The sequence below is a fragment of the Perissodus microlepis genome, chromosome 14 (assembly GCF_051167445.1).
Source record: "Perissodus microlepis isolate ML-2025 ecotype Zambia chromosome 14, ASM5116744v1, whole genome shotgun sequence".
In the NCBI taxonomy this organism is placed as follows: domain Eukaryota; kingdom Metazoa; phylum Chordata; class Actinopteri; order Cichliformes; family Cichlidae; genus Perissodus; species Perissodus microlepis.
In genome coordinates this window covers 34,371,717-34,395,898 of record NC_140474.1, presented here as the reverse complement: position 1 = coordinate 34,395,898, position 24,182 = coordinate 34,371,717, and the positions used below count along the sequence as shown (strand labels likewise).

General features: G+C 38.5%; 1 protein-coding gene across 4 annotated transcripts in view; it reads right to left on the bottom strand.

Annotated features, from left to right (window-relative positions):
* nf1a (neurofibromin 1a) overlaps positions 1-24,182 on the bottom strand; it is a 125,693-nt gene that overhangs the window by 48,821 nt on the left and 52,690 nt on the right. For 3 of the 4 annotated variants that reach the window (XM_084950361.1, XM_084950362.1, XM_084950364.1), the window contains exons 25-35: positions 23,968-24,149; positions 23,661-23,872; positions 23,304-23,465; positions 23,098-23,195; positions 22,584-22,719; positions 13,415-13,477; positions 8,947-9,105; positions 7,863-7,960; positions 6,592-6,738; positions 6,331-6,477; positions 1,985-2,095 (exon numbers count right to left, since the gene is read on the bottom strand). In XM_084950361.1, coding sequence (XP_084806487.1) covers positions 1,985-2,095; positions 6,331-6,477; positions 6,592-6,738; positions 7,863-7,960; positions 8,947-9,105; positions 13,415-13,477; positions 22,584-22,719; positions 23,098-23,195; positions 23,304-23,465; positions 23,661-23,872; positions 23,968-24,149 — 1,515 coding nt within the window. The remainder of the gene's footprint in view (positions 1-1,984; positions 2,096-6,330; positions 6,478-6,591; positions 6,739-7,862; positions 7,961-8,946; positions 9,106-13,414; positions 13,478-22,583; positions 22,720-23,097; positions 23,196-23,303; positions 23,466-23,660; positions 23,873-23,967; positions 24,150-24,182) is intronic. The other variant, XM_084950365.1, reaches the window with a different exon arrangement.

The following is a 24,182-nucleotide window of genomic DNA, read 5'->3' as shown; positions in this document are numbered from 1 at the left end:
CAGATCAATAACAAGTAGCTCAGAGAAAAATCAAAGCATTTGCTTTGAGAGAACGGTCATGTATTTCTTTGCTGCTGGTGGCACTAAAAAGTTGGAAATCACTTGCTGTTGTTCAGTGAAAACAGATTTACTAAAAAAAAGTGGCAGACATTTTAAAATTGATGTGTCTTTGATATGTGCATATGTCCTTCGACTGTATGTAAAATGACTGTAATATCATTACACATAGGTTCTTGCTGTAGTGTGAAAACAAGCGTATATAATAATGTGGCAGAGATTTTTAAATTGAGACATCTGTTTGTGGTACCCATATTACTCTTGTTCCTGTAAAGTGAAAACAGCTGCATCTAATAAAGTTGTTGGATATAGTAAAATTAATGTGTTGTTAACCATACTGTATATTATTGTATGTTATTGCAAAGTTAGACACTTAGAAAGACAAAAATAAAGGCTTCATGACAACTCATTAACATTAAACAACTTCAACCTGCAACACGGAGTATTATTACGTACAGCAAATGGCGACTAAAAGAATACATTTTGGGATCGCTGCTTTGCAACAATCAACGTTAAATCTGATTAATAATAACAACAAATAAACAATGATGGATAAATATGCAAAATAATAGTTGCGCCTCACTGCTTTTGCATTGTCACACTCAATAATAATATTAATAATAAATAAGGGCGCTTCAATGCAATGCTATTGGCACACTCATAATAACTAGAATAATAAATCTGACAAATAATAATAATATCCATCCATAAAATAATAATAATAATAATAATAATAATAATTCTTGGATGCTATTGCATTGGCACACTAAATAATAATAATCAGAATAATAAATCAGACAAATAATATACAGTATTTCTTGATGCATGCTCAATCATCCAGATAAGGAGATTCCAAAAAATTAGGAAGGCTTGGTAAGGTTTATGCTGCACATCAACTTTTAAATGTCCCCCATTACTGATGAAAATCTCAAAATCTTAGAAGACCTGCAGCCACTTCCCACTCTCTCTGAATGGTACTCATAACCATTGATCAATGGTCATTCCTCAGTGATCAATAGCAGTTGACCAATGGCCTTTGATAGGTGGTTGTTGATCAATGGTCATGACAATTTGCATATTAATGATCAAGAAACTGACCTGTCAGCCCATTGTTCGCCAGTGGTGCTAGTTTCATTCATCATGCAAATGTACTGTTCATAAGGGTGGGGAAACCTGAAGTCAGCTGAGACTGAAGAAGTCACTTGGATGAATGACGAAACATTTCTCCCACTGAAAGTGCTACGTCCAGATGAACTGAATCAACTTTCAGAATGCCTCAATACTGGGACTCTCCAACAATTGCGCTTAGAACTGAATAAGCTTCTAGGATGAGAGGTGAAACGTCTTCAAGAAAACTTAAAGAAGTCCAGAACCTTTTTTCCCAAGCTCCTTAGACAATGCCTCAGTACTATTGTACTGGCACACTCAATAATAATAAAGATTTGGATGTCAATACTGTGAATGCTTTGGGACACTCAAATAAGCAGATACAAAATGGTTTTTACATTGCATGCTCAGGCACCAATCGTAGACAGAACTGATACAACAGGGTCCTATTTTTAAAAACCAAAAACCAATCTGTTTGAAGCGGATACTGTCTCAACTACTGTTGATAGGTGCATACTGGTATCCAGGAAACATCACACACTAACACTATACACAGGATATGTGGTTAGTGGCTAATCTAGAAATAATTCATCCAACTTGCCAGCACACATTCTGACAGATACAATATATCTTTACAGAATAGCTCTGTCCTGACTAATTTGAAACCTCCACATCATTTCATTTTCGGCAAAGGAAATTTTAAATGCAAGGTTTGCTTGACAGCAATTTAAAATGAACCAAAGTCTCTAACAACAAATGCACTCTTATCTATTATTTTGTCAGTTTACTAAATTGAGAAATAAGTAAAGCCAAGTCCTACCTGCGGGCGACATAGTAGAACACTGGATTTCCAATCTTTGAGGTTCCTGCCTGGTAGAAAATGTTGAGGGTCTTTAAGGCTTTGAATTCCTCCTTCTCATGTACTTGATGCCTGTAGAACAAATAGAAGCGCTGAAGATAGTAAATTAAGCAAATAAAGTTATGACCCAACTGGTAAAATAACAAACCAGTTTTATTTGTTGTTTCTCTATTGTCCCCTTGGCCCTTACTCAGAGGTTTATCAGACTTGTTATCTGACTTAGTGCTCAGTTCAAATAAAATAATTGTTGTGGATGATTTTGACAGCCTCAACACAGCATTTAATCTATTATTAGACTCAATTAGCTTCTCTCAAAATGTAAAAGAACCCACAACAACGTTAACCACACTCTCCATCTAGTTCTGAGATATGGCATGGAAACCGAACATTTAAAAGTATTCATTGAAAACCCTTCATTCATTTCCTAACAACAATAAAATTTACAATAATGGATCACACAGCAGCTGGGAATACTTTTAAATACAGCCGATAGCGCTGTAACTAAACTTAAGGGTATAATTCCTCCACTGTTATCTTCTTTAATGCCATTTGCTAACACAGTACAGAGTAGCTACCTTAACTCGGGTTTTATCCTGGATTCCGGCATGCTGTCTGCCTTAGTTTATGAACGCCTTTATCCATGCTATCTGATGGGTCAAGATACCTCATCCTCCTGTTTTGATATTTTGTGCCTGAATCCTTATTTGGCATCCTCAGCAGTGCCCTCCTTGGTGCATGCAGGAGTCGGGAATAAGAATCTGTTTTATTGTGCAGGTGGATCGTCAACCTAACCCAAATGGCTTGTTTTTAAAGAAGTTTAGTGATTTATTATTAAGCCGTTTAGGATTGCTTACAGATGGAAATATTAACATTCACATAGATGATTAGCTCCTGTTTCCAAGTTGTTGATAAATTAGATAAACACCATACGCCTCTTAAAGTGTTCTTGTGGAAAAGGTGAGCACTAGTGAAGGAAAATTCGGTTTGTATTCATCCCCTTCAGCAAAAGGATCTTTTCATCTTTTCTTTCAACAGTTCAGTTAGAGATGCACGGGCTGACTATTTCTCACACTTGGTTACAAATAGAACAGGTAATCCTTTGGCGTTATTTGACACCATTAATAATATTGTTACTTCTGCTCCACCTGCTGTCCCAATCTCCTCAGTATATACAGTCCTGATAAAAAGTTTAAGACCACTTGAAAAAAACATATTTTGCATGGTTGGATCTTAACAAGGTTCCAAGTAGAGCTTCAATATGCAACAAGAAGAAATGGGAGTGAGACAAAACATTTTTTGGAGCATGCAATTTATCGAAAACAATGCTTAAATTGAAACAGGCTGTTTTATAACTGATCAAAAATTTAGGACCACATGCCTTTAAGAGGCAAAATCTATGCAAAAACGTGAATTCATTGTCATCTTCTGTCAGGTAGTCACAATGTCAGGATGTTCTGATGGCAAAGGCAAAAAAACGTTCCCTTTTGGACTGTGGTCGGGTTTTTGAACTGCATAAGCAGGGTCTCTCGCAGCGTGCGATTGCTGCTGAGGCGGGACGCAGTCCGACAGTCATTTGGAATTTCTTAAATGATCCTGATGGTTATAGGAACAAAAAGGTCAAGTGGAAGACCCAAGAAACCCTTACCAGCACTGAGCTGGAGGATCCAATTGGCTGTTTGTCAAGACACTGGACAATCCTCGACCCAAATTAAGGCCGTTACTGGTGCAGACTGCAGCCTCATAATCATCAGACGGCATCTTAGATCGAATGGCTTCAAAAACATTAAAGATCTTAAATGGTCTTGTATTATTAAATGCCAGAGACTGAAAGAGAGCACTAAACACTGAAAGGTGAAAGAAAGTTTTATCCTCTGATGTGAAAAAATTTAACCTTGATGGTCCTGATGGTTTCCAACGTTACTGGCATGACAAGCAGATCCCACCTGAGATGTTTTCTGTGCACCACAGTGGAGGAGGCGCCATAATGGCCTGGGGTGCTTTTTCCTTCAGTGGAACAATGGAGCTTCAGGAGGTGCAGGGGGGGCGAATGGCCACTGGCTATGTCCAGATGTTGCAGAGAGCATCCCTCATGACTGAGGGCCCTCGTCTGTGTGGTAACAACTGGGATTTTCAACTTGACAACACTACAGTACACAATGCCCGCAGGACAAGGAACTTCTTGCAGGAGAATACCATCACTCTTTTGGACCATCCTGCGTGTTCCCCTGATCTAAATCCAATTGAGAACCTTTGGGGATGGATGGCAAGGGAAGTTTACAAAAATGGACAACAGTTCCAGACAGTAGACACCCTTCGTGCGGCTGTGTTCGCCGCTTGGAGAAATGTTCCTTTTTGATCGGCTGTAAAACAGCCCGTTTCAGTTTAAGCATTGTTTTCAATAACTTGCATGTTCAAAAAAATGTTTTCTCTTTCTGGCATTTTTCATGTGGTTTGAAACATTTGATTGGGACTGTGTATGTTCTGCTCGGCCTTAGTGGATCATTGCACTGTTGACTGTAGTATTTAATTACAGTGATTAGAGCATGCTATAGGAATGAAAGATACTGTGTTGCAGTGATTTGAATCATAACTATTTAATAGACTTCACCTTGTTCATTTAAATAGGGACCCCTCTTTAGGGCTGTTTGATATAACGATATATGTCGATGACGATATAAAAAAAATCTATCGTTTCATTTTATGCTATCGTTTGTTTCATGGTGTCGCAAAATAAACTGTTTACGGCAATATTTTTTCATCGTTTTGATGGTCACTGTAGTGGCTATATTAATTTCTTAAAGTTCTCTCTTTCTCTTATATTTAATATAACCACACTACGGACGGACAAGCGCCTGTTTTTATGCGTTGTCATTAGCAACAATGACAGTAAAACCATCGCGTGTCCGCTTGTTTATTTTCCACATAAACCTTTCACAATAAAGCTCAAGATCCTGTTGAGACTTTTCAAAATAAACTGAATCACGCGAAAGAGTATGCAGAGTATTTACGGATGAGAAGCAAAGAAGAGCTGTCAGGTGCTAAAAAATAGACCTTAGACGCAAACGTTAGAACAGGCTTTTCCCTGCAGCACGCCGTGTAATAAATACTCACAACGAAAACGGCGGCCGTTACAACATATGTCTAAAAATGCATAGTTTCATGCATCGGTTAAAATACTTGACTCCAGGTACACGACGCCCAGCTGGAAACACTTCACACAAGTCGAGCTGCCCGAGATTCACAGAATTTACAGAAAATGTTAAATGTTTGTGATTTATATCGTTATCGGGACGATAGAGGTCTTATATCGGGATATGAGATTTTGGTCATATCGTACAGCACTACCCCTCTTCACACACTAAGGTTAATTATTAAGGTCCACAGGGTTCAGTGCTAGGACCAATTCTGTTTACATTATACATGCTTCCCTTAGGCAACATCAATAGAAAGCATAGCATACCTTCTACCTACCTGCCCATGAAGCCAGACAGCACAGACTGATTGTCTTAAAGGCCTGGATAACCTCAAATTAATATTTTTTGTCTCTTTTTACATTTATGAAGAATATCCAAAATGAGAAACACCCTATCTCAGAGTGATGCTGAAAAAAAAAACATGGCTCATACATTTAGTACTGGCGGGTAAGGCTGGACTACTGTAATATATTATTATCAGGATGTCCTAAAAGGTAAAGTAACAAACCAGTCAAAAGTCTACAGTTGATCTAGAAAGAGTATTGACAGGGACCCGAGAGAAAGAGCATATTTTGACCATACTGGGTTTTTTTTTAATTGGCTAACTGTTTAAACCAGAATCTAATTTAAAATCCTTTTCTTGAATGATCAGGGCCCATCTCATCTTAAAGACCTCACAGTAACATATCCTAATGGAGCACTTTGCTTTTAGACTGCCAGCTTACTTGAAGTTCCAAGGGTATTAAAAGCAGAAAGGGGGGAAGAGCCTTCACCTTTCAGGACCCTCTTCTGTGGATCTAGCTCTCAGTTTGGATTTGGGAGACAGACGTCTCTACGTTTTAGATTTGGTTCAAAACTTTCTTTTTTGACAGCAAATAGACAGGGCTTAATCAGGTCACCCTGAATCCTCCTTTACTTGCGTTGCAAAAGGCCTAGGCTGCTAGGGCTTCCCATGATGCACTGAGATAAAAGTTGAAATTGAATACAATGAAAGCTTCCTATAAAGTGTTAATGCATCTAAAACTAAAGATGGACAGACTTACACCCCATAAATGGGAAAAAAGTGCTTATTGAGTCAGAACCATTATGTTGACAAGCTGTTATCAATCTTACCTGGTCATAAACTCCTCAAACTTGGAGCTGGTCAGATTGAGACTAGACCAGTGAGTGTCAGCCACAGGTTTGTGTTCTGGCGGTCCTAGGTAAGCCAGCAAGGTGGCCATCTTGTCAAAAGGTCGCCTACCTACAGCCTTGTGGTCCCTAAAATAAAATTGTGACTCATGATTTAATGATCAAAAATAAAAATGTAATGATTAAAAAAAAAAAAAAAAAAAAAAAAAAAAAATCTAATTTAATGAAATACAAAATTCTGACCTGTTACTGGATAAGTACTGGCCAATTCTTTCCTGATTATTCCACAGCAGCCGGTGGAGAGCCAGCACATTACCGTCACTGATAAATGACAGACTGTGGTTGACAGAATCACTGGGTGGAGAGTCAGATGCTATGTCCAAGAAAAACCTGGGGCAGAGAGAGAAGATTGCCAGCTCAACTTAAGGTCAGAAGAAACACGACAGCAAGGACTTCACTGATTTAGTTTGCAAAGCTTTTGGTTTATCTGAACTGTCACATGACCACATAGCTCAGTTTTCCCTGACTACACAAACTCTGTTGATATAAAATGTTTGATTCGTTTGTTATTTTTTTGTTAGTGACTGGTCAAACAATTGATGAACAGTCAGCATGAACAGTCAGCATGGTGGTACTAGTGAGAAGAGAGGGGATCATTAATTTCCACGATGAGTCTGTGATTCATGTCAGGCAGCAGGTGTCAAAAAATTACGACAAGGAAAAGAAAAAAATCTAAAGACTGAAAAAGTTGCTAATTGCCAAAAAGAAATAACATCTGGTGTATCTTTATATAAAAAAGCATACCAGAGGTTCTGGGTCTAACAAAAGTATTATATGAGGAGGGTTTCAGCATGTGAGTTCACATACACTGGAGTAAATAATTATTTGATCCCCTGCTGAATTTGTAAGCTTGCTCACTTACAAAGAAATCAACCATCTGAAAATTTTATGGCAGTTTCACTTATTGGAGGGAGACAGACTATAAGCCAAAAATCCAGAAAAAAAACGCATTACATAAAAATAAATGATTTGCATGTCTATAACCCAGCCAGAAATCTGTCTCTCACCGATTGGCTGCATGTTCATGTGGCACACAGATTACCATCTCATCAAATCAGTTACAGATATGCCAACTTGTTGTGTAAATAAAACATGCCTGTCCACAGAATGATTTTTCTCCATTCCTACCTATTCACTACCATGGGCAAGAGCCCTCTCGCACTATGAAAACTAACCAGAAGGTATTTGGGACAGATTATATATTATATTGGCTAATTAAAATATATTTAAGAAACAAAACAAAACAAAACAAGCAGTCCTATAACGTCCAATATTTGAGCACACACTAACACAAAAAATACAAACAAAAATATCAGTTCCCAAATGTATTGAACTTTTTAACTGGATATAGTTAAGTTAAAATTTCACAGCAATCCATTATATAGGGGGCAGGGATAGCTCTAGGGATAGGGATACAAACAGTATTTACAGTAACAGTAGTTCCCTGCATTTACCTTCGGGCTGAATCAAAGTTGCTCTTCACAAAGTCATTAAAAGGCCTCATGTGTTCTTCTTTTGTAAATAAGACGTGGTTTGCAATACTCTGCAAAATCTGAAATAAAAAATACAAGAGATTCACAATAAGCTCATGTTATGTGAGTTGTGTGATCTTGCTCGAGTTCAAAGAGAATGGTTACCGTCAGGTTTAATCCTGATATCAAATACAGGTTACTGGGATTTGAACAGACACTTATATCAGGTAGACTGTGTCAAAAGATTTCTCTTTAATGCAGTACAGTGTTTCACTATCTTTGTGCTCAGTCTCACAATAAAAACTTACCTCCTGCTAAAATTATTAATGTCACTCTATACCCAGACTGTAGGAGCTTCTTTTTAAACCAGACGTGATCACAAGGTTTAAGATAGTCAGTGACATTTTAAACTTTATTAGAGTCATGTGTCTATGATGCCTACTCATTGATGGCATTTTTGCCAAAAAAAAAATTAGGTTAAGGACACTTTATTTGTACCTGTGGATACAAATAAAGGGGGTAAAAATACATTTCTTTTGATCTCTTCTTGTACGTCACTTATCCTCATGTGGATTTTCAAAAAACAAACAAAAAAAAAACCCAGAAAAAAAAATCACAGAATAAGTAAAAAGTTTGGCTATTGGAGCCAAACTGTTTTAAAGGTTTGTTTTTCTGCTCCATTGGACTAGAAGCCTTCATTCAGAAGGAAGAAACTGAAAGTTGTTATGCACAGGATGCAAAGTGTCAAACAAAATTGAACCAGCCAATGGGTATAATTCTCTGGCATACAGAGATGCTGGGTTCAGCTGTCGCTAGGGATGGGAATTGTGAACCGGTTCTTGTAGAATCTAATATCTTTAATATGCTGCTTAGGGATTGTGTTGACTCTCAAACAACCCAGTGGGAAAATAATGAGAATTGAAATTGAAAGGAATCGAATTAAGAAGTGATATTGTTAATGGAATCTGAATCGCTAAATTCTTATTGATTCCCATCCCTAGACTTAGGGATGTAACCATTTTTTTCTGGTTACTTTCATGGCAGCCCTCATATCCAATAAGCTTACCTTGGACATGAGTTTGAGCCCCCGTTCTATCCTGGGCAGAGGCTTCTTGTCTAAAATACCAGTCTCATAGGGGGACACAATAGCAGGGTTGATGAAGCGCAGAAACATAGCACTGCCCACCGCACCAATGCTGTTCTGTGGGAACCGCTGACTCACAACCTGTGTGAGGGAGTATGGAGAGAGTGGAGGGAAAAAAAATGTTGGCGAACACAAACGGAAAATACAGAACAGAAGGGAAAAGTATAAGAAGAGGGACCAGTTTGAAAAAAAGGGAAGGAGAAAATATTAAAAGTTGATTTTGGTACATTCAAGAGCAAATGAGGGAATGATAATAATAACAAAATATATATGTATCAATATGTGTAACAGAGATATTTGAGCTGAGTCATGATCAGGCCAAAAAATGCTGCGCTCAGGAGGCAAGCCTAGCTAGGAAGAAATATGACGAAAGACTTGGACATGATTCCAGTTTATTCTGGTTGTACCAGGAGTGAAAAAGGTTTTTACTCCAGTTACAGCAGAAGAAACATGCAAGAGAGGAAAAACATGACAATCAACCCAGCTGTCTCCTCTCTGTTGGTGAAAGATGAAAACAGGAAATGATTACACAAACTGACAGAAGACAGATGACAGATGTTAAGCCATGAATTGTGATTAAAGTATAAGATGGTGGTGCCTCTTTTAATTCAATTACTAGAAGAAGAAATGAAAAAATACAAACTTCCTACAAATATATATACACAACATCAGGCTATAACCCCATATCATCAACACAAACGTCAAAATCATCAGTAAGGCTTTACAATTATGAATAGAGACAGTTATTCCATCTTGTTTGACGCACAGATCAAACTAAGTTACTAAAAGAATGACGGTAACCTATAACTTTATTATGTTATTTATTTTACATCTCATTCCAACCACACATCAGCAGTTGTTTTATTACATGCAGAAAATGCATATGATAAAGTTAACTGGCATTTTTGAAATTCTCACTATTAAAGAAAACAGTCTTTGTTGAATAATTTATTCACTGGGTGAAAGTTTTATACACATCACAATGGCCACAATCATGGCGGGCATCGTTGCACAAGACAAGGATACCCACTCTCACCATTTGTCATATTTATTGAACATCATTGGAATCCAATCCCAAAATCCAAAAATAAGCCAATATGCATATAATTTATTACTTTGGGAAGAGATAGATGACACTGATGACAACACATGAAAACTCGCTAACCTGCTATGAGCAACAGAGGGCAAGGATTAGTGAGTGTCAGAGCCACAATCCGGGAGGAAACACAGACCACACATTAACACATTTCACATTTAGATGCACTGGTCCAGGAATGCCTCAGGTAGATTAAGACAGGTGGTGAAGAGGAACAGCACAGGAACTATTATTAAAGACCAAGCCGCTGCACAAGATGTACCATCGAGAGATAGCGAAGCTGTTGACATTAAGAAATCCTACCACTGACTACAAGAGTCCAGCCTAAAGGATACCAGAAGCTCTTATCCCACCAGCACAAGAACAAAGCCTAAGCACTAGACCTCTAAAGGCAACAGTCTACCACAGCTGAAAGTTGTAAGCTACGCAAAAGTACCCTGGAGATGGAATACAAGTTGGAACAGCATTTACTTAGAGGCACAACCAGGTTGCTGGAACAGTTTCCAATAACATCTATGTATATCAGGAGTTGGGAATCGATGGGAAAGATATCGTCAATTTTTTATGTTCTTGGACCTGATTGGTGACCAGTTGGTCAGACGTGTATGACATGTATGTTGCGTGTTTAATGCATGTGCAACACATTCACACTGGCACAGACAAATAGTCAGATGCATACTCACAGCCACACACTAACATGACAATAGCATGTAAGCTTTTCACTATGAGTTCAGGTATAGTTAACCAAAGTAAACATTGAAGGAACCACCAAAAAAAGGTTGTAACAACAAAGGTACACAGACAAAACTAAAGCTGTCCAGAGCTTAGAGCTAGCCACTAGCCAGCTGCCTCAGTAAGAGTAGTCACCAGATTCAGTTCCTGGGTAAGGTGTTCTGACTGGGCATGTCCTAATGGTGTGAGGCCCGGGCAGAGACCAAGGACATGCTGGAGATCTCTCTATGTCCCTTATATCTACTTACCTACCTACCTACCTACCTACCTACCTACCTACCTACCTACCTACCTGGTAGAGGACCCGAGCTTGAAGGATACACTTCCCGCGGACAATATATTCTGCAACCATTACCGAGAGCAACCAGCTGATCTACACTACAGCAGCAGTGATCAGTGAGATGAACAGCCACAAGAAGCAGTACCCTCCATTGAGAGAAGGGGACTAGAGGCCAAGATCAAGGTAGTAGGGAGGAAGGTTAGCCGACTAATGGAGCTGCAGAAAAGGTGCAATGAAGAAGATGCCTAAGAAGTACACCTACGTGTTGAAATACAGCAGGTTGAGCTGATACCAAAGAGTTTAATTTTGGCTTCATCTCCTCTTTCTCCCTAGCCTTCTATCAATCATTTCACAAAGCAAGATTTCAGTCCATTACGTAGTGTGTTTATAGTAGACCTGGACATACTTCATCATAAACCAATGTTTCTAGGATGTTTGTGAACTACTTTTGTGTCTATGTTCTTAACATAATGGTGTTATCAGTGATGTTCTTGGTGATAATGGTCTTTTTATATTTTTTCATTTTCTAAATAATCACAACAACCAAGTACACTGAACTGACTGTGGTATCAGATCAAAACTTTGAGGATCAAAAGTCAATGGACATTTCAGAACATTTTCAGTTTAAACAACCCTTAAAGAAAGTCTTTGTGTGTACTGCAATACTAGAATTGACCAAAAACTCTACAAATGGTCAAACTTGTGACTACAAATTACAATCAGTGTTTATAATTTGTGGACAAACAGTGTTAAATGAAATATAGAGCAGGAAATACGCAAAATGTCCTGAAAAGGACTATGCTATTATTGGCAAGTTGGGTTTCTTGGTAGTTCATAATAAAGTAACAATCACAATACAAAGATGACAGTTGATAAAAAGCATTTTTTATAGCAACTCAAGGGGCTTCATAACTAAAACATTAACAAAGCTGTATCTCCACACTGTTGTCCGTGTAAGTAAGGGTGAATTATTTATGAAAGAACGGTATAGATAAAACCAAGAAGCTCTAAAATGTAAAAAGTTTTATGTTTGCCTGCTGTAATTCATGTATTTTACTTTGATATTTTGAATTTTAAAAGGTCACAGAAAGTTAGTGGCTGCTCTCCTAGATGCAAAGAGTAAATGATGCACAACTTCCTGTAGGTAAAGCCAGTGCCTACAAAAGCAAAAATGTTCCACTTCAAAGTTTGGGGAAACTACTGACACTCGCCTTGGAGAAATGTTTCCCTAAGTCTCCCCAAGTTCCCCATGTCTCGCTGAAATGAAGCAAAATCGTCAAAAATCCTTTTAAAAAACTTTAAAAGTAATTAATACAAGAGTCTATAAGTATGTGAATGTCACTGTATTTGCTTAAAGTATTTGCTTTAAGATTAAATATAGACCTGAATGTAGTGGTAGATCAAAAGTCTGATTATCAACAAAGTCATCAGGCATTTTGGGACCATGCTTTTTCACAGTTTAGAACATTTAGACCAAAAACCAAAATGATATACCTTTTATATTATTGCACCAAAATGTCAGAACTGCTTTAAAGCAGGGTTGAGGTTGATCATAATCTGCAGTTCATGTCAGAACCCCAGAATTATGCTCTACTGATGTAACAACATCAGTAAACTATTTCAGAAGGAAGAGGAGATGGAGGAATTGTTGATAAACAAGTGGCAACAAAACTGCACATGAGCACCAACATTTGAATAAAAGAATCAAGGTTCTGGATGAGTTTCTAGTTAAAAACAAACGAACAAACAAAAAACTGTGGGAACATACTTTCATAATGGTGGAAAAAAGACATCAGCTGTGAAATGCAACTCATTACAACAAGAGGCCAATATATCAGAATATTTCATCTAAAAGTCTTAAAAGGCTATGTCCCCACCAGAGCAGGCGAGATGTGCTGCTGTGCATCTGTGACAGTTCACTAAAATAAGTGATGTAAGTTAAAAAATTACAATGATGGTGCAGATGAAATGTTCTGAGAAAAGGTCACCTAGAGTGCAAACAGAAAGCCCAGAAAGAAAAGAGAAGACAGAATGCTTCTATTTCCTGGAAACTGTTAATCAAAAATACATCAAGTGATGCCAGTATTAGTACAATGATTTCAAGAGAGGGTTGTACACAAAGCTGAATATGGAAAAACAAAACATTTCCAGTGAAAAACCAAATTAAAACTGAAAAAAAAGAAACAAAACAAACAAACAACAAAAAGAAATAAAATGCAAAAAAAAGCTTTTTTGCTTTAGGGGTAAAAGTATCTGAGGTAAAATAGATTCTCCAAACTTACTGCTTTTTTGCTTTCCTTTTTTTCTTTTACTGTTGCTTTATTCAGTAGAGAGTGGCAAGTAGCCTACAGAACAGAGATGAGCACAATATGGTCACAGCACCAGCTAAACAGACACACACACCAACACACACACACACGCGCGCGCGCACACACACACACACACACACACACACACACAGGTAGCATAGCCCTAACCATATAAACATACATTTTTATCTAGGAAAGCACAAAGAAAAATAAAAAAAAGCAGTTTCACTGCTCAGGGCACATAAAGCGTGTTAATGCATGCACTACCAGTCTTTTACTTTAGCAGACACGATATCCAAGGTGGAGAACAGGAAATGAAATATATAAGCAGATACAATAAAAATCAAAGACTTTTTGTGTGTGTCTCCGAATCATTTTAAATCATAAAAGCTGAGACAAAGTTGTTGTTTTTTTCACTTTTTGATTATGAGTGGAAAATACTATAGTGAGGGTATGTTGGCATATTCTGGATTTCTCCGTGGCTTCATGTGACATCCAGGTAGAAAAGACAGAACATCTGAACTCAAATATAACTGAAAATTGCAATTAGATAATATTATTTGGTACATGTCTTTGTGATAAAAAGCAGTCAGTTGTCATTCTCCCATGATGTGATCACACCTAATCCACTGCTTGATTTGGCCTTGAGAGATATTGTCCTCCATCTCTAATTGTCTGTAGCACCTTCAGTTATTCCGGTTTTCTCACACAATCCAAAGACATGCATGAGATTAGGTTTAATGGCAATTCAAAACTGGATATAGGTGTGAATGTGACCTGGTTGTCTCTATGGATTAATCCGGATACAGATTGCGACCTGTCCAATGAATGCTCTTAACCTGTGACAAACTACAGCCCCCATGCTACCCCAAAGTGGAAAAGCTGAAGAAAATGAATCAATGAATAAAGGGATGAATGGTAAATTTATATATTCCAATAGACAGTGAGCTTGTATTTTCATCACTATTTTCAAGCAATCAAAAATGGCTACATTCATAGAGGAGCGCTGGTGGTGGCAAAGTCAGACTTATTCCAGATGCTTGTGTGTTGATCGTCCCAGCGAAAGAGCACAATTGCCACTACATCTCCTGAAATGTTGTGTTATTGTCCTGTAATTTAGTGTTTTTTTCTGTTTTATATTGAGTGTGTGCTCTCTACTTTGGGCGATATTTGATTCTCTGTCTGCAAGTCTCCAACTGGTGGGCTCCACTCATGCACTGGCCTATCGACATGTCAACTGCTGATTGGTCCGTATCTACAGCTTCATCTTCTTTTGGTTGCCCTTTTGAAGGGTTGATCATGTGCCTACACCTCACCCTGTCTGTAGCATCCTTTTCTGTCACACTAACCCTCTGCATGTCATCCTACACTACTATCCTTGAACCTCCTCTGAGGTTTTCCTCTTCTCCTGCACACCTGGCAGCCTTTGTCCAAGATACCCACTAGCCCTCTGCAGGTTTTTAAAACATCTCAACCATGCCTCTCTAACATTCACTCATCCTGAGCTGTCCCTCTGATATAGTCCTTTCTAATCTTGTCTACTCTGGTCACTCCCACTGAAACCATAACATCTACAACTCTGCCATCTTCACTTCGAACTCCTATTTTTGGTTAGTGCCACTGTCTCCAAACCATACATCATAGCAGGTCTCTACCATTCCACTCCCATCCACTCCAGAAAAAGGGTGCAATTTAGACTTTTAATGTCCTACTCTCCACCCACACCAGACACACTCCCACGCAGTCCTCCTAGATACTAAATGCACATCACCGAAAGTAGATGACACATCAGTCTGCAGACTGGTTGTCAAGTGGGCCAAAATAGGAGAAGTATCTACAGCTACAGTGAAGTTAACTGGAAATGGGAGAACCAAAAAAAACTTACTTGTGTTGTGTCTTTACTTGTGTTGGTATAGTGACCAACAAAAGTAAAGCTTGTGTCACAACTGCTCTAACGCCCCCTTAATTGTTCCCATGAGCTTTAAAACAGTGGTTCCCAAACTTTTTTTGCTGGGTCCCCTTTGTTTTACAAGACCACCCCCTCCAACCACAAACACCCACATTTTGTTTTCAAACTCCAATGCAATTAATTTCACACCTCAAACCTTTTGTAAACAATTAAATAAATAAAAGTAAACTGCAATAAATTACAGGTAGCAATAAAATAAACTACTATCCTTTTACGTTACGCCCCCACCTACAAAGGTATTTTTAGAAAACAGTTTTTTCTATGCGTTTGGGCCTGAAAAACTCCTGCCAGGGTGGAGATTTTCGAAAACTCAGTTTTTGCGTTTATGTGTGGACAAGGAATAGTCACGCAACATCAAAGGCCTTTTATGACGTCACGCTGTGCGCCATGTTATTGTTTACATGAGATGAATTTCTACAATGGCCGATATAGACAAAATACTATTGCTGTTAATCTTACTATCTGCAGTTTTTACACGCTTACACACACAGTTACTGTTCCTCCATTTACAAAGACAGAGGCATCAGAGTGAACTTCAGATGTGGCTTCTACATTCAAAACAAATTCTTCCGGGGATACCTACCTTGGCACCACCATTGTGCAGGTGAAGCTAAAAGCAAGATATGCTTCATCATATTTTGTAGTCTGTGGTTTGGAAACATATTTGGCGTTGCTTCATCTTCTGCTTTGTGTTTGTGTGGGAGCCCCATCAAAAACCTGTCCATTATGCTAGCAGTGTCCAAGCCTTTCCTGTTGGGTCAGCTGGGTTAAACCACAAAAGGAAAAAAGACTGGTGGCAGCAATTGGTACCCCTCAGCCTCCTTGTAGATATACTTATGGTATAAATTTGAAAGTCCTCCATGTTTTCAAGGTTCTCAAGTTATCCCATTCACAACCTTGGGTGTCAACGTTGCTTGCTCGCCCGCATGGCAGGGTGACAACAATACCCCATTAGGTTTTTAAGGCTGAGCATTAAAAACTGACCTAGCATAAAATAAAAACTGATTAAAAGCAAAAAGTGAAAACCCATGGGTACAATTATGTCTAAGGATGTACACAACTAGTTGACTAATCATTGCTACTGTCACTAGTCTCTAATAGACTCCCTGTATTTCTGCTTATCCGGGGCTGGGTCATGTGGGCAGCGGCCTAAGAAAGGAGGGCCAGACTTTCCATTCACCAGCAACTGCCTTCAGCTTACCCGAGGGAATACAGAGTAGAGCAGGGCAATATGGACAAAAAATATTCATCACGATATAATTTGAAAATTTGCGATAACGGTATAACTGACGATCTAATTGACCCGAGACAAAATACTTTACCACTCCACAACTTTATTAGTGGAAAAAAGAACCCATCAACGTATTTTCACTTAAACAAGCAACTGTTTTTTTATGTGCATTAAAGTTATATAAATATTTAACAGTGCAAATGCAAATTCCTTGCTGACAGTTTAACCAAAAGGCATTTCCAGTGGAAATTGGCCGACATATCCTCAGCATAACCATGTATAATATCCACAAAACTCAAAAAGAGGTTATACACACACAGTGCGGTAATATTATGTTGAAGCACAGTACGTATCACTCCGCGTGACTCCTGTAGCCGTAATGCTCGGCTTTCAAGTGGTGCGGCTTTCGTACTTAAGCAAAGTTGCACTAAAACATTTTTTGACAGATTTTTGAGCGCTGTGTACCAAATAAAATCAGCTCGGTAATAACGGTAATAATGATGGTGCGCTTGCTTGCTCTACTAAAAAAATCTGCTTTGGTGTGTATCTGACGGACAAAAGCTAAACCAGTTCCACACTACTGAAGTTGCACCATTTTGACAAACCAATTCCGGTTCATCTGTTTCATTCAACGATCCGCTTTCGCCCTGACACGCCCTTCTCATTCTCCGTCACCGCCATGCTTTTTCTACCATGTGCGTATGAAAACAAAGGTACTGTGCATGTGCGTTTTACTCATATTTTATCGTGATATTTCATTTTCTTATCGTTGCCTAACATTATACCAGTATTACCGTGAATGGTATGATATGGCCCAGCCCTAATACTGAGCTGTTCCCAGGCCAGCAAAGAGATCTAGGGTGCGTTCCAAAAGTATATCCTATTTCCCATTTCTAGCCTCTTTTCCTTGACCTTGATGAAAACACCATTCTAGGAGAAAAGCCGTGCGCTGAGAAATGGATGTCTGCATTGTGAAACTATGATATGCAAAAGATAGACTACAAAACAAACATCTTACTTTGCTATTTTACTGATTTCAAATAAACAAGAACAGGCTGCGAAAAATAACCCTTCATTACAAAGGTTGGTATTTTAAAGAAGAAGGAACATTTAGGGCCAGACTAACATCTGTGACAGCCAAAAGCCTTCTTTTCACATTAAAATATGCTGGATTCAATAAAGAGGCTCAGTGTCAGTTTTGTGACTGAAAGTCGGAACAGGAGTATTTTTGCAGTTGGCCTTACACCATACATATTTGCAAGAGTTTCACCTCTAGAAAAAGAATATTTAAATGAATCAGGCAATGTGAATGAAATGTCTCTGGCACACACTTTATTGCAAATTTTACGAAATCTAAGGTTTCACTAAGTTTCAATGATATGAAACCTTGTTTCATATCACTTTTTTAGGGTTTTTTCCTTCTTATTCTCATTGTCTTGAATATAATGTGGAATGCAAGTACCACACGGTTAAGGAGCAGTTAAAGTATGACTCATTACTGAAGAATGTGATTAACTTGTTCAAGTGCCTTTGCTTGACCCCTTTTTATAGCAGTTGAAGTTCATATTGAGTTACAATGAAAGAAAGTATAAAAATTGGATTAAAAATTATTTTAAAGCCAAATTTCAGCCCTTTAAAAATGTAGCATTATCTTTTGATGTATGGCTTATAATATTACAATATTATAATATAATATAATATTCCTTTAGATGCCGCACTATAAGGACATACAGATACAGCCAGTCAAAACTGCCGCTTTTAGCCAGAGGTCATTTATACTTAAAATTACCAAAACTATTTCTAGTAAACAGTTTTTCATTCATTCATTCATTTCAATGTAATCTAATAAAGAGATACAATTTAAAAGAATTAAATCCAGACAAATAATATTCTTGCACACAAGCTTCTTCATAGATCCCAAGCCTGTAAATAAATGCGCCTCAACACTGCTCCACCTGGTGGATACACTAGAGATTACCACTGGTTTTCTTAACTGCCGCTTAGGGGTATTGCTACTCATGGTTGCATCGGCCACGTCACAGGTGGGGGATGATTACAGTCACCCACTAGCCAGCAATCAGTCAGAATCCCATCATGGTCCTGTCAGGGATGAGGTAGCCATTTTAAGTGGCTGTATTTTTACAGTGGTAGAATTCTTGGCAACAACGGTCGGATGCATGTTCCACTTTTGATGTAGCTTTATTGTCACAAACACTGCACCTATCACAATATTTGTATCATCAATTTAAAAAACAAAACAAAAACAGTTTTAACTCTGTTATATTCTGCCAAGTTAATATGACACTCCTGAGTCAGTTTAATAAGATAAAATTAGTTTTGATGGTACTAAAAATAATATTCATGAATCTAAATTCCATTATGCTACTCATCCCTGATACCCAGTTCAGTTTACTGTATGAAAGTAGCTTATTCAAAATAACTGCTGTTTATTCAAAATAACTGCTCTGCTTAAACAGTCTAGCTCATGTACGGGTAAAGCAGGTTTACTGCTGAGATGATTTGTAAATACTTTCCTGGGGACAAGAGGCTCATGAGGCTGTAAAGTTAAGGTACTACCATGAACTGCAAAGCCAGCAAGTTTATCTGCCTTCAAGACTTTGATTTTCTGAATGAAATTTTGACCCCTCTCTCTCAACCTAATTATAACATATCTCCAGATCTTCACCGCCTCCTCCAGCTCTTTCATGGGACAGCAAGGCGTTCCAAGACAGCGAGATGTAATCTCGCCTCCGTGTCCTGGATTTAAACTTGGTCTGCCTCAGGGCCTTCTCCTGGGGAGACATGCCCAGAAAACCTCACCCAGGAGGCGCCCACGAGGCATTCTGGTCAGATGCCGGAAAAAATAAATGATGGCAAAAAATCGCCCAAAAGAATCTTTGTTTCATTGAAAGCGCTGATACAATAAAGACAGAGGAAGTGTAGGAGTGTGCAAAAGATTTTCTTTTACAGTGATTCGATCAAACAAAAAGAATCAAATGTTAACTTAGATCATGACAATGAAAAAGGTGTGATCACAGTTTTTGGGTTTGTTTTGTTTTTTTGTTTTTTTAAATGCACTCAAATCTGGAGTTACTGAAAAAGTAGTTAGGGAGAAATTATTCTGAGTAAAATTGAGTTTTACTCAAAAAAAGTAAGTCTGGCTTATACCAACTTAACTTGTTTTTCCTAGGCCACACACTGCTTTTACTAGTTTTTACCATCATGTGTTCTCTACTTTTATGTTTTATTTTATCTGTATGCTTTCTAGTTAACAACCCCAACTGCCCTCACTACAATATTACTCCTGCTCAGGGGAATTTTAAATAATTTCATAGGTGTTCAGTAATTTGAACTACAACATAGCTCTGAGGAGCCTGTATCATGAATGCTCAGTGGTTATAATCTCTCTTCATTTAGTGCATGCAATTGGTGGCAGCAGGAGTAGCAAGTTTTAGTGTTTATATTCAAAGATTTTTTTAGCTCTCTAATTTCTGAGTGGATGTTCATGGTAACAATTTTGTCACACAAAGATGAATGCATTGTGTAAATACAGTCAAGCCCATAATTATTCATGGCAAATTTCGACTTGATGTTACTTTTATTCAACCATTAATTACACAGGTGTCTCCCAAAGACAATAAGATGATGTAAAAGAGGCATCATTGTGATGGAAAAATATTTCTGAGCTCTTATTTACATTTGAGCAAAAAGTGTAAAGTCCAAAATTATTCATACCCATCACAAACTGTCACAGTCTCTTGGAAAATCTAAAGTTCTATACCATTCCAAACAGTCCAAGATGTTCTACAGCATTCTAAGTACCCTGATTCATTGAGAACAGGTGTTTTAATCAATTTAACAGGTGAAAAACAGCAGCTCTTTGCAGTTGGCTTGTGGACAGTCATGACTAAGACAAAGGAGCTCAGTGAGGACCTGCAGCTGCGCATTGTGGCTGCTCACAAGTCAGGAAAGGGCTACAAGGTTATATCTAAAGGTTTTCAAGTTCCAGTGTTATTAAAAAAAATACAAGATGTTTCGCAGTGTGGAACATCTCAGAGGACGTGGTTGGAAGTAACACCTGTGCTGGCCAGGAGGATGGTGAGAGGTGTGAAATAGAATTTCAAGGATCACCACCAAGACCATACTGGTGAATCTGTGCTCTACTAGTGGCAATGTCTCAAGGCAGACAATCCAACGGAAACTGGACAGTGCTATGTTCCAGTAATGCAGACCAAGGAAGACGCCACATCTCCAGAGAAGGCACACAAAAGCATGCTTGGCCTTTGGAAATGCTCATCTAGACAAAGAAGCAGAGTTCTGGTCTTCCGTGTTACAATCAGATGAAAAAAAAATTGAATTGTTAGGACACAATGATGTTTCCTTCATTTGGCATAACAAAACAAAACAAAAGCAAAAAAGGAGAAACCTTTTGCTAAGAACACCATCCCCTCTGTCAAACATGGTGGTGGGAACCTAATGCTTTGGGGCTATGTTTCAGCCAATAGACCAGAGAATCTAATCACAGTAAATGGCACCATGAGAAAAGAGCAATACAAGAAGATTCTCAACAATAACATCAGGCAGTCTGCAGAGAAACTTGGCCTTGGGCACCAGTGGACATTTCAGCACAACAATGACCCAAAACACACAGCAAAAGCGGTGAAGAAATGGTTAGCAGACAAAAACATTAACGTTTTGCAGTGGCCCAGCCAGACTCCTCACTTGAAACCAATTGAAAATCTGTGGAAGGAGCTAAAGATCAGGGTGATGGCAAGAAGACTCTACAACCTGAAAGAGTTGGAGCTCATTGCTAAAGATGAATGGACAAAAATACCTGTGGAGACACGCAAAAAGCTGGTCTGCAATTATAGGAAGAGTTTGATTGCTGTAATCGAGGTCTTTCTATTGATTATTGCGTGGGGTATGAATAATTTTGGACGTGACACTTTTTGCTCAAATGTAAATAAAAGATGAGATTTTTTTTCCCTCCAAAATGATGCGTCTTGTACATCATCTTATTATCTTATGGGAGACGTTTGTGTCATTTCTGGTAAAAAAACAAAACAAAAAAAAACTAAAAAACTTGCTGATTGAATAAAAGTAACTAAGTCAAAACTTGCCAGGGTTATGAAAAAGTATGGGCTTGACTGTATCAACAATCCTGCAGACCATAGTGTTTTAATGTGGAATATCACATGGATTCATGTGTGTGATTAATACTTGCTATGCTTGCACGCACAAACTGCATTTGCAGCCACTTTCCTACTGAGGTAGGAATTCATAGTTCAGTCAAATGCAGAATATTTTTAATGGACAAATTACATCCAGCTAACATGGTCACAGGCACTGTGTGTTTGAACTGCAGTACATAGAGAACTCGCTGGTTCTGCTAGCTTGTACTTGGCAGTAGTGCACACTGCCAATTACGTCTAGCACTAGCAAGTTAACTGATTAATAGAAAATAAATGACCAGTTTTAGTTCAGTTTAAATCAAGAGAATCAAAAAATATCTCAGGTCAAGATGAAAAAGGAAAAGACTGTGACCAACAAAAACTGTATAAAGTTTTCAGATAACCTTGCTTTTAATTGAAAATAATGACTAGTGATCCTGTTAGATGTCAAGATGGCAAAACCTTAAAAAAAAACAACAAAAAAAAACAGGCTCTGCACTAGAATCATCTGCAATGTGTTCCACCAAATCTCAAGCTTTAAAGGATCTTTGAAAGGTCCTAACTTATGAGTCCAGCAGTTTAAAGTTCTGTATAGTTGTGCACTGATTCATGTTATGTAGAAGCAGTGAATCAAGCGGCATCAGGCGGCCTTAGAGTGAAGAGGTAGGAGCTTGAAATGTTAAAGTGACACTATGTGCACACAGGCAAGAGCAGACAAATTGAGTGAGCAACTGTGGACTCATGTTGGAGTGAAAAAAATCAGGGGTCTACCTGGTAGAGACAGTGGCAGACACTGCGGAGCTGTGGGGGAAATTCGCCTGATGAACTAATGATGGCCTGAAAAAAGCGCTCAGTGATTTGCAGCAGGTTCCTCTGGTTCTCTTCGAGGTTCTCACCTTGTTCCAATCTGATGACAAAAAAACAAACAAAAAAAACTCAGTTCTATTAGTCTTTCAGTTCTTGTGACCATATAGAAATAGTGGGCAGCACTTAGCTGATACATGCATCCAACACATAGTTTGTGTTTTTTTATTTGAAGCAGTTCCAGTGACTAAACTATGGCAAACGGGAAAAAAGCCAGTGTATGGCAGCACAAAATTCGTAATATATGAGAAGAAATTTGCCAGTGACTTGCAGAGGAAGCTCCTCCTTGTGCATGCTATAATTTTGTTACCACTTAAATTTCTCCAACATCTGCTACCTAGGCCATTTCTCAAAAGGCATTAAGAAAAAGAAGGGCTTCAGGTTTTCAGTCTAAGCTGTCTGCAGAGATGGAGGTACTAACCTGGTGGGGTCCACCTCAAAGCTAATGTGTTCAGGGGTTGTGATGACTCCTCTCAATAAAGGCTCCAGTAACTTCTGTAGATAGGCTGCCCCGTATACCTGAAAAAAGAAAGAATGACAGCTTAAATCATGCAAACAACATGTCCTAAGAGGCAGTTACGAAGCATTTCTAAAGAATTCACAAGAAGAGTCAGGCAGGGTTTCTACCTTGAAACAGAAGGTCATTATCTTGCTGGCCAGGCTATTTCCTCTGAAGAGGGTTTGCATGGAGTCAGCTAGCTCCACCTCTTTAGAAAACATATTCCACAGGAGTTGGTAGAGTAGGTGTCGGGAATCAAACAGTGTCACCAGGACTCGTGCTAGTTCATCCTGAAAACACATACAGTAACTATTACATAGGCTTTCACTGTATTAAAGCAACATTATGAACACACCCATTAATTAAAAAAGGAAAAAAAGGCCTCTGAAAGGTCTGTGCAAATGTGTAGTAGCATTATGTTACCTACGACATTATGTCAACATTCAATTTGTTGTTAAAAACAAAAACAAAAAAAAGCCACACACCCATTGAGACCCTGGAACCACATTAGCTAATGCCATGGCAATGGGCAGCTCTCCTTGGTCTCCCATCATGGTGACCAGCTCTACCAGCCTCTCAAAGCGGTCAGCCAACACAGTCTCAGCCAGTGTGTCAAACTCTGTTCCCTGTTGAAGGATCTTGGTCAGCACTTCCATAAATGTGGCTCGAGTCTGAAGATCTTTGTGATAACCGAGACCTGAAAAAGAGGAAACCAAAATGTAAATTTACTAAAATAAACTACTGGACTTCCTCACAACAGATTCATTTTGCCTTATATATTTCCTTACTTACCAATTGAGTGCATAAGACCACTGTCCACATTAGCATTGAGTAGATTGGACATTGCTAGGATGGTGCAATGTCGAAGGGATGCCAGACGTCGGGACATTCCTCTCTTACGTCCCCCAACTGCCTGGCCTTCATCCTCCACCTCACTGCAGTCATTCAGCAGGTTCATGAACAGAGTAAAGTACCTGCACACCACCAAAAACAACAGCTAAATGAGA